This window comes from Cicer arietinum, chromosome 6, assembly GCF_000331145.2.
Source record: "Cicer arietinum cultivar CDC Frontier isolate Library 1 chromosome 6, Cicar.CDCFrontier_v2.0, whole genome shotgun sequence".
Taxonomy (NCBI): Eukaryota; Viridiplantae; Streptophyta; class Magnoliopsida; order Fabales; family Fabaceae; genus Cicer; species Cicer arietinum.
This window is the reverse complement of record NC_021165.2, coordinates 8,793,911-8,806,023: the sequence shown is the minus strand read 5'-3', so window position 1 is coordinate 8,806,023 and position 12,113 is coordinate 8,793,911. Positions and strand designations below refer to the sequence as shown.

General features: G+C 31.4%; 1 protein-coding gene across 1 annotated transcript; it reads right to left on the bottom strand.

The window, feature by feature from the left end:
- Positions 1-3,374: 3,374 nt before the first annotated feature.
- On the bottom strand, positions 3,375-10,327 carry GDI (GDP dissociation inhibitor). The gene is given in 13 exon segments (NM_001279149.1): positions 3,375-3,818; positions 4,578-4,652; positions 4,747-4,957; positions 7,008-7,132; positions 7,392-7,493; positions 7,956-8,018; positions 8,129-8,209; positions 8,344-8,455; positions 9,210-9,382; positions 9,494-9,601; positions 9,753-9,836; positions 9,910-9,972; positions 10,083-10,327. Coding segments are annotated over 13 exon segments (1,335 nt in total). The 5' UTR covers positions 10,170-10,327; the 3' UTR covers positions 3,375-3,767.
- Between the last annotated feature and the right edge of the window lie 1,786 nt (positions 10,328-12,113).

The following is a 12,113-nucleotide window of genomic DNA, read 5'->3' as shown; positions in this document are numbered from 1 at the left end:
AAAAAGTCCTTTCTTTTCGTTTGCATAAATTTGTTCCAATAAAATTACAACTATCTGTGTGCTCACTATCTTGGTAAATGGGTCATAATGTGTCTATTTAACTTCTCTTAAGCGAGAACATAATAGGTTAGATTATTCAGTGGTGTATAATCCGATTTGTTTATCGACGACTAATCAGCAAGCTCATTTACTTAACAAACGCAATGCCAAATATTAGTCTTGTTGTCCAACAACTCAGTCAACATATACATCCTCCTTCAAATACTCATTATGAGGCAGCTATAAAAGTATTGAAATATCTCAAATCTCCTCCTACATTGGCCATTTTTTTGTCTACAAATTATGCCCTCCAAATGAAGACCTTTTATGACTCACACTAGGCAACCTGCCCTGATACACCAGATCAGTAGACGAGTTTTGCATATTTTTTTAGGACTTTCTAATCTCATGGAAATCAAATAAGCAAGCCACCATTTCCCGCAGTTCCTCATAAGCCGAGTACGGAGCCATGGCCACTACAGTCTGTGAAATACAATGGTTGACTTACTTACTCACTGATCTGAAAATTGATTTTGTCAATCATGTTCTACTATATTGTGATAGTCAATCAGCAAGGCATATAGCGGCTAACTCCTCATTCATGAACGTACCAAGCACATCGAGCTTGATTGTCACTTGGTCCATGAAAACTTCAACAAAAATTGTTCCAAATTTTTTCCTATCAAATCGTCTCAGCAATTGGCCGACATTTTTTCTAAAGCATTGGATCCAAGTCCATTCCATTCTTTTATTCCTAAGCTGGCCTTAATTGACATATGTGTTCCAGTTTGTGGGAGGGTATTAGAAAATACTTTGTCATTCCTTTAATTTGAGATTGTTAGAGACTTATTAGGACTTAGCTATTTTTCTGCTTTTACAATTAGTTAGATGAACCTACCTACATCGTCTATATAAATAAGATTTTGTTTATGTAAACTAATTTAATTTTCAACAATAATATATCTGATGTTATTCACTAATTATTTGTAAGACTGCATATTTTCTTTATTTGAAATGACTGTTTTCTATACAAAACAGGGGACATCTTAAAATTACTAGCAATGGTTTCATATTTTGTATATTTTGTTCCTTTCATTTCTTTATTTGAAATGACACAGCTTGTTGTTTTCTATACAAAAGCTTGCTTTCTGATCGAATTGGTACGAAATTTGTAACATGGGAAAACCACATAAAACACAACTTATTTACAAAAGTCTGTTTTCTATACAAAACAGGGGACATCTTAAAATTACTAGCAATGGTTTCATATTTTGTATATTTTGTTCCTTTCATTTCTTTATTTGAAATGGCAGAACTTGTTTTCTATACAAAAGCTTGTTTTCTATACAAAACACGGTACCATAACTAGCTACCCTTCAATAGTAAAAGTAATTTCAAGATGTCTTTTATAATTTTTTGGCAAGATAACTTAGACAAAGTACCATTAGTGTCTAACCGGTTAAAATTATCTCCTATTCCATTCTAGTTTATCATAAATTATTACTACTCCATCTTTGTTATTTAATTAAAGAAATATTACTATAAATTATTTCTACTCCATCTTAAATTATATCTCACTTTGCACACCAAAAAAAAAAAAACAAAATCATAAATTACATGTCTTATATCAATTAAACAAGTATTACATCTTATAAACAAATTAAAATCAATACATATTTTAAAAGATAAAAACAATATTTTCACAATGTAGAAAAAATCTACAATCTTCTTTCCTTTCGTTTTCATCAAAATTTGTCCATTAAAATGACAGACTACCTTTTTCTCAACCTATTAAATAGGTTAGGATGTGTCTAAGTAAACATAATTCATTTTATAATAAAGTAAATAATATTAATCATTGATATTAAATTAATAATTAATATAATATATTAAAATTTAATCTGCTTTAATTATTGATTTATCTTTTTTGAGGAATCAAATTCACAACGCCTATGATAGTTGATTATTTCTGCGAGTTAAATGAATCTGACTCCCATTATTTCGCATGTTGGTCTCTAACTACAATCATTTTTTTCTTATTATTTAAATAAAAGTAATCTTCAGGTTAAATCCTCACTCAAAACTTCAGGTTAAATCCTCACTCAAAAGTCTCTAACTCATATTCATAACCCACACTCCTCACTCATAATTTACTCTTCATAACTCTTCAGTTCTTATTATACTTAAATCCTCACTCAAAATTTACTCTTCATAACTCTTCACTTCTTATTATGCTTAAAACCAACAAAAAAAGATATGTTTACTGATTTGTTGAGTTTGTTTTTTTTCCTCCAAAATCTCCTAATTTTACGTAATTTAAGTTCATGTTGGTAAATTATACATTATACACAAACTTAAATCACTTACCTTTACGTATTTTATATTCAAATAAACGAAGTTAACGTACATGTCATCAATTGAATTCAAGTACATATAAAATTTTGCAATGAGTAGGAAAAATACATACTTAAATTCAGTTAACGTAAATGTAAGTAAATTAAACTCATGTACAAGTAAAATTTTGTAGTGAATAAGAAAAATGCAATCTTGAACTCAGTTTAAGTACATAAAAAATTTTGATAAGTAAGAAAAATACATCCTTGAACTCAATTCACGTAAATATACTAAGTTTACATACATGAAAAACTTTACGGTGAGTAGAAAAATTACATACTTGAACTCAATAAATGTACATGTAAAATTTTAAAGTCTATATAAATAAAAATGCATACATAAATTGTGAACTGGTATACGTACGTAACTTAGTTCACACATAGTATATGTAATTTCAGTTCAAGCAACAAAACGTTAAAGAAAATAGTTTGAATGGGAATGAGAGAAGATGAAAATAAAGGAATTTTGTGGATTTCAAACTGGAAGAGAAAAGGAAAAGAAAAGTTAACAAATTTAATTTAACGACAGACAAATTAATATTTTCAACAAAGACAAGAGTGTAACTAACAAAATAGGAGGTGTAAATGGCAAAATTATTTTCTAACATATAGAGAAAGTCCAAAACCCAAGTTTTTTGCCCCCATGCCATTAAATTGTGAATGAGATTCTCAGATCTAAAAAGAGAGGAAAAATCTATATGAAACAGACTTTTGTACTAATTTTATTTTAGAGTGGAAATATCTAATTGAAACTAATTTGTATACTAATTTAAAGTAGTCTGTTGTTGAAATTGTAATCTATGACTGAACTCACTGACTCCTAATCAAATGGCTATATATGTCATAGTGATATCTAATTTAGTTTCTCCAAAGGGAACATCTTAATGTAGAAAATAAAATAAATAAAATCAATCATTAACAAACGATACAATTTATAGAAAATGACACTTAATTTTCTCACTTTACTCATTTTAGAAAATTCAAATTCAGTGATCCCATAAACACTTGGCATGACTGGTGTACAAACTTCAGCATTGATATACCAAACGTGCAACTTGCAGTATGAAAATAAAACTCCATTTCGAAACTAAAACCAGTGCGGCGCACATCATACATACATGTCTAGATATAACAAATGTAGTACGCACAATCAAGCATTCAGATGAGAAAAGGTTTCCCTATAAAACATATTTTCTACTAGATTAAGACTCTTTCCAAAACAAAACAATTTATATCATATAATAATTTATTATAAACTAATAACATACGTCGTCAAGCCAATGTATGGACTCCATCAGCAACATAACAAACACAAAGGAAATCACCCTGCTTTCTTTACTCTTCTGCGGCGCCGGCGGCACTAAGATCCACACTGAGGTCAAGAACCTGTTCAAATTCACCATGTTAAGAATACAAAAAATCAGGAAAATAACCAATTAATCACATATATCGAGAGAATATGATGAATGTTCTATGTTCAAACCCGACTGCAGGGCCAGACCAGGTGCAAATTATTCATAAGAAACAATTTTAGCAGGTATAAATTCTTCATATGAAGAAAATGGTTGAGTAAAAAACAATGAAGTTCAATTTATTCACATACATCGGTGAAATTGTAGAAATCAAACTTTCAGCCATACAGCTATTGGTATCAGGAATAGAAACATGGTGAAATTCAAAATTCATCTCAACTTCGAATTAACTTTGTAAAAGCAACAAAAAGAATCCTAAAAACAAAAATTTTAAAAATCCAATACATCCTAAACAAGATCAAACTAATTTTAGCTTTGAGGGGAGGGGAGAACTAAATATTAAATTTTGCAGAATATTGATTAACAAGAACCAAAAGCCGTGTAAAAACCTAAAGTTGGTGTGATGCCAATGATTCATGAATGTAGTTCCATAATTTTCTTGTAGCTAAGTGACTATTAGAGAGTTAGAAGGTAAGCGATCATTAGAGAGTTAGAAGAATTAGATTCCAAAAGTTTGTAGGACTTGTATGCAAATGATATGATAAATTACAATGGTTATAGTCTTAACTTTTGGAGTAAATGGCTATGGTAGAATAATGGCAGTTGTCATTTGTGGCACTGCCAGGTAAAATCAAGCACAAAAAACAACTGGTCATCAGGGAACAAAAGTTACCTTTCCGGTTATCAATGTATACATGTTGAGAACGTCCAGTACAGTTGACTCAAAGTGAGTGGTAGCATCATAGCTCTGTCAAAAAAAGTTATATATTTTAGTCGACTTCTTGATAGCATGCATAAATATATAAATGTATTAAACATATGTAAAGACAAAGTAAACTCACTGTTGATACAAAGCAGTTGTCCAGGGTGGGTTCATTGACTGGTTCAAATCTATCATACATATCAAAAAAGATCTCATCAACAGGTCCTAGAAGGTCAATCCCAGGTTTAAGTTCAATTGCAGGCTGATCTGTCTCTGCCTCAGTTGATACAAATGCAATAAATTTTCCCTTTGGAGCAACATTGTGAGAATACGAGCAACAGAATAGGTACCTGCCCAGAACAACAAATTAAAACATTCAGTGTAACAAGGAAAAATATAATCTATAACTGATTAAATAATATATATCGATGCTAAAAATATTATTAATTTTACAAGTTCAAGATACAAAATTATCTTAGCATTTTGGTATACTTTTTACATTATCTTAGCATTTTGGCATTGTTTGCAAAACATTAATATTGAACTTCATGACAGGTAACCACTACAATAACACCAGTTCTCAAACAGGAATGCTATTTAAAATTGTTTCTTCACCTTCATGTACAACTTTTGCGTTGGAGAGCTCCACAAATACAAAAATATGGGGTCACAACTCACAAATGTCTCGTGTTCCAGGCTTGCATGTCTTATTATCACAAGATCTCCTTGCAATAACATGTTCTCTATCATCCAATTGGACAACTGTTGGGTTGGAGAGCTCCACAAATACAAAAACATGGGGTCACAACTCACAAATGTCTCGCGTTCCAGGCTTGCATGTCTTATTATCACAAGATCTCCTTGCAATAACATGTTCTCTATCATCCAATTGGACATCAGGGTGGCGAACTCTAAAACTTGGGAAACTTGAGTTCCACAACTTGAACATAGACAAGTAAAGGATTATTAAAGATGATGAATGCATTAGGATTTTTTCACCTATCTACGCATTTTGCCTTCCATCCTTCGGAAAGGATAGCAACAGTGGGTTTACTTGAACATATAATCAGATTGCTAGATGAATCCTACCGATGATCTGCTAGGCTACAAGATTGTTGAGACTGTGGTTTAGCACTGATTGATTGCCCGAGACTGAGAGTTAGTCAAACAGGTCTGCGCAAACAAGAAAAATCACTGAACAGCTGTACAATTAAGGAATGATGGGAAATGAACAGCACTGGGGTACGTCAGGAGATAGAGAGGTAATGAAGTATGTGGACTGTGAAAACTCCCAAAACCTAGTGATTACATGTGACGGTGACAGTGTTTGCCTGAGGTTGATCAATTTGGGGATACTGCACGCATAGGAATCACTCAGAAGAACATAACATTATGAATGAGTTAGTATTTGGCACAGCACGGGATGAATTAAGTGGTAGCAGATAGAATTTGTCCAACACCATTAGATGAGAGAAAACATGTAATAGGTTAAGTAGAGAAAGAAGCTCCAAACAGTCATGTGTTGGACAAGGATCCAATGAGCAGCATCGGTGCAACGCAGGCAGGAAGAATATAACCAAAAGAGAGGACAGTGGAGAGAAGTTCCAGGAACTTAGCAGTGCAGCAGTGACAGGATTAGGACATGGAGGATGATACCTCCATAACAGCATGTGGAAATTAGAGTTTAAGTGGGAAAAAATAAAAAAGACAGGTGAGCCAATATTATGAATAATACGATATAAGATTAATATTGAGACATAATATAACTTATTAACCTGAAGGTTCTATTTTTACTAATCTATCTTTTGCACTAAGTTGAGTACTAGTGCAGTATAACTAGCAGTACAAGCTCAACTCAGTTGAGTAGAACTAACATCGTAAATTTCTAACATGATGAGAATCATAACATTCTAATATTTGGCATTTTAGTAATTTTATTGAATCCACCACAATCATATCAGTTGTCATCTTTCACATTCCAAACCAACCAATTGCATTATCATTCAAAAACTGAACTTCTATGCCTTCATTGAATATGGTTAAACATCCAGTATGTCTAAAAATGTTTCCATTCTTAGGCATTCTCAATTTTTTGGATATCAGTTATGATCATAATCATTAAATGATTTTCATGTATGAGTGATCACTAAATAGTAAATATCTCACTTGGTATCATTAGTTATTGGTTACTAGACTCAAAGTTCTCAGAAATATGGCCATTACAATCCCTAAGAAATCCCAAGTCATTGGATGTACTTAGAATTGAGTATTAAACTACTTTTTAACGTTCCTAATAGCAGGATATAATATATATTGTTGATCAACCGGACATTCATTGCAATAGATCCTATGAATTTAACTCAGTATCTATTTTAAAACTCATGCTAGATGATAACTTACATGTCTGACTTGCGACCCAATTGCTTCTGTGGGAGAATAACTTGCACTGAATGACTGTCATTGGTGTTTGGGATTGGGTGGCTCATGATGGCTATTGCCCTTGCAACCTTACCAACTTTCCTCACCTGTTGAAATAGTTGAATTTTTGTTTAAAAGAATGGTGCAGACTCCCATCAAGTGTCATTTTAGAAATTAAAATCAGTTCAACATTTGCAACTAATGTTATTTGTTTCTAACTGCAGTAAGAACAAACTTCCTTCGTAAAGAAAAGTGGTAATATATTATTAGCATAGCAACTTTGAGAGCAAACAAATTTTCACTCTCACTATAACCTGAACTGGTTGCAACTTGCAAGTAGTCAAAACAGGAATTGATTTCTATTACCTTGTTGGGCAAGTATGATGGATCACAAACAACTTTTTTGCACTTGGCAGTTTCCCCTTCAGACGACACACCAATAACCTTTCCTTCACCATCAAATTCAACCTGGAATTCAAGCAGAATAAACATCAATTCCTAAAATAAGAACTTATACTTGCAGATTTTCAAATCAAAATCATAGTAACAACTAGAATAGAAAGAAAGGGGTGAGAAATTCCAACTGACTGCGAGTTAACAAAATAAATAACAAGTTCAACGAGTTTAAGAGGCTATGTGTATTGGGATAGGATTCAACTAGCAGTAGTGTAAATCAAAACCGAATAGCCCAATGAACAATTTTTCACATGTTATTTAGCTCAATGTGCAAAAAAATTACATGATTCAATATTGTTTCATACTCAACAAAAGTGTCTTCAAACTAGCATTTAATAATTCAAAGAAATGAAGAAAATAAATAATGTTCTTAGTTGCAATTGTGCAAGTGATCCAAGTCCTACACTGCACTAGTGAGGATTAAAAGAGAGCAAGAGAGTATGGATGTATAGTAGTGTATAACTGTATATCTACCTTGCATTCAGGTTTATTCAACATATATGTACCGCCATAAACAGCACTAAGCCGTGCAAATGCCTGAACCAACAAAAGATAATGAATTAAACAACATGAGCAAAACAAATCCAAAACAGTCCATTTTCAAAAGGAGATCAAGCAGGCAGGTGGTTATATAAAGACAGGGATACCTGAGGAAGCTCTCCTAAACCATACAAAGGATATATGTACGGTGATCCTCCTTGAAATCGTGCAAGAGACTCTGCATATAACTACAAGTAGGAAATATAGGCCCATGAATAAGGATAAATAATAAAGCTAAGGATGCAAATGGAATAGGTGAAACTTTAAAGTAAGAGTAATCCATAACTGAGAAAGAATAACAAGTTCATTATAGTCCACTAACCTTCATTCTCTTTACAGTGTCCAGGGCTGGCTCATTCAAGTAGCGATCATCTCTATGAAGCGCCAAAGCATGACCAATGAAATCCACGGTGTTATCATCAAGGCCAAATTTCCTGTCATGGGTCAACAAGAAAGGCAAAAGGATCTTAAAATATTCTTTCTGACCATCCACACAAAGTTATACTTTTCTTCTTAGTAAAGGAATGAAGAGACCTACTCTACAAACACACATGAAATATATAAATACTCCCTCTGACCCTTTTTATAAGCACCCATTGGGTATTTCACATATTTTAAGAAAAGTGGTTGGTGTAATTAATATGTATATTTTGTGTGTAGCTATAACTAAATTGTCCATTGTATATAGATGTATATCATGTTAACTTTTCACATTTCAAGATAAATTAGAAGTATTAATAGGGATAGATTAGGAAAAATAATAATAAATGCATCTAGTAATTTGCACAGGGACTTATATTTGGGGACGAGTAAAAATTTCAATGGGTGCTTATAATTAGGGACAGAGAAAGTATCATAAAATGCAAAATGTATGTGACAAGCAATTTTATATGTACAAAAACATAAATGCCAATTTATAGTAAATTACCACACACTTAGAATTTGAGCTCATGAATGCATATATATATATATAAGACGGACAAAGCAGTGTCCACACAATAACATTTCACTATTGACTCTGACAAAAATAAAGATGATACCATATTAAGATCAACAAGACATAATACTTATTCCAAAACCAATTTCCAAATGATTATGCAAAGTATTATGGCAATAAAAAGGGTGGGTCATTGAATTGAATCTATAAATGGAAATATAATGGAGACAAGAAAATGAGTGTAGACATACGCTATCAGTTCCTTAGTAGTCACTCTTGTCAAGTCCATCCCATCATGAGTTTTAGGATCACTCTCATTATAATCTTGAACATAAATGAAAAACTTGCGTGCCCGGCGTTTTTCAAATATTCCCATAAGTGGGGACTTCAAGGCTTCCATGTCATTAGAAGGTACCTTGTGAACCTATAACAATGGAATTTCCCACCAGCAAAACAATCAACACGTACATCACCAAATATCTAAAATCCAAAACAGATTTTCCAATGCAATCAATGAGCAAAAACACAAAGATACCTTTCCTTTGTTAAAGACAAAGCTTCCATCAACAGCTTTAAAATAGAGATACTTTGTAACATCAGTATGAATGAGAACCCGCACTAACATGCCATTAGCCATAATGAACTAGCCAACCGAAAACAAAATTAAAAAAAAAAAAAAAGTCAGATAAATTGAGAACCATATCATAACATATGTGCATGTAATTAACATATCATATGAATCAGTAATGTACCGAAAGAATTAAAAACAAAAGCAAAAACAGAAAATGAATAACCTTAGGGTTCATATCAATATTATAGTCTTTGCTAGAGCCCAAATGTGGTGGAGGCTTGTCATCTCCCCTAAATCTCTTCCAAAGCTGAATCATCACACAGATAAATCAAATCAAATCATAATTCTTTCAGAGTTCAAAAATAAATAAATAAAAATACCTGAATAAGATTGAGCGAGGTGGATTCTCCTCCGTAATAGTCATTTCTATCCATGTGAAGAACCTAAGCATGAACATGAACGAATCAAACATAATTCAGCGACGATTGGATCTATCATCTATCTATGAATCGATAAGAGAATAATAGTAGTTGTGAAGTGTTTGCGTTGTTACCTTGAGGCCGTCAACAGAGAGAAGACCACTGAGAATGCATTCCTTAAGACCAGTTCCCAAAACGATAACGTCGTACTCTTCATCCATCTTCCTCGATCTCCGATCACAATGAAAAGGGGGTTTAGGGTTTCAAGTTTATCTGCTTAAAATCAAAATCAGAAACCGACAATGAACGAAGAAGAAGTGGAAATGGATCTTGATTTGATTTGATTTTATTGTCAACAGACACTCTTAACGCAACTCGCTTTGCCTTCCGCACTCCTTCTACTCGGTGATGATGCAGAGCAATTTAACGACACTTGTTTTACTTTTTTATTTTATTTTATTTCATTTTTATTCCTTTTATATTCTTTTCTTTATAACTTTTTTTCTTCTTTTCTCTATCTGTTTCTTTTATTAAAAAATAATAATAATCTTTTGCCGTAAACGTAAACTAATGACGGAAATGATTCAATTAATATTTATTTTAAGTGTAAAATATTTACACACATTATACAGTTGTTAAAGTGTCATAAACTAATTTATACTTTTTTTTATACGAATCCAGCATTATCACTACTAGAGTTGATATGACTGCCATATGCATAAAGAGAAAAATTAATTTATGTTGATAGTTAATAAAAACTATAAATTTTTATTATCTTATTATATAATTATAATTTTTATCATAAAATAATTAATTAATCAACTACTTGCGTTGCGTTGATTGCTAATATAAAAGTGTTTATATTGAAAATACATGTTCATTTAACTTAATTCATTTTTTTATTTATCTTTTTTTAATATGAATCATATTTATTGGATATGTAATTCATTTGTATTAATCTTCTTATTGTACATTCATTTTTTGTTGTCGTGAATTTTTAGCTACTTCTCTACTTAAATTATCCACTACTTTAAAAAACATCGGAGGTATTTATATTTTGATTGTCATTTATATTTTTTTACGAAATTTGTATTAATTTTTTGGTTAAATTACATCAGTGGTCCCTTAACTTAATTTCAAGTAACGTTTTAGTTATTTATCTTTTTTTTTTTCGATTTAGTCCTTTATTCCTAACAATATCAAATAAAGTATGAAAATATGAGTTTATTTGAAGATTTGCGTTACGAATTTGATGAAATTTGTATTATATTGAAAAATATAATTAATTTTATGAGTTTTCATTGAATTTTTTTTTTAGAATTTTTGTATAAAAAAGGATAACATTGTTGAAATTTTAAAACATAAAATATCAAATTGTCACTTAAAATTAAAATAAATGACCAAGTCGGAAAAAAAAAAGATAAAAAACTAAAACGTTACCTGAAATTAAATTAAGAGACCAAATATGTGATTTAGCCTAATTTTTTTTTATTGCATATTTTAAAAAATGAGGTGTTAGGTTTGTTTACGCATAAGAATTTATCGACGATAAAGGATAGATACTGTGTTTGCCATAACAATAAGGGATAGATACTTTACTTTGATTCGGGAGCAAGTTTATCATTTGTGCCTCACCTTTGGTGTTTGATCTAAATTATGACAATTAATTAGTATGAGGCAAACACTAAGAAACAAATATTCCAAATACATTTGTCAATAAACCAAAAATAAAAATGTCAACCCAAAATAATTAATATTTGTGTTTTTAAGTATTTAAAAGTTTAAGAATTATTATTTTCAATAAAAACTATTTTTGTTTCTATAATAAGTGCTCTCAAAACACTTATTAGTAAGACTATTAATATTAGTACACCTGGTTAAGGACAATAAATACTTTATTTTGGACGGGGAGCAAATGGGTTGTATCTGCAATAAATTAAAATAAAGGAAAAATACTTAACTTTGAATTGGCATTTCATCTTGATTGTGGCATTGGTGATCATGGCATTTTTCTCACGGACGAGTGAATACTTCATGTAACCAAAAGAAGATATTAAGGAGTAAAGAGACTTCTTATTCTTCAGTGAAGCTAAGCTATCTATTGGGAGTCAAATACTAAGGGCAAGATGATAATTGCTCCATCAAAAGATGTGTATTTAAAGGGG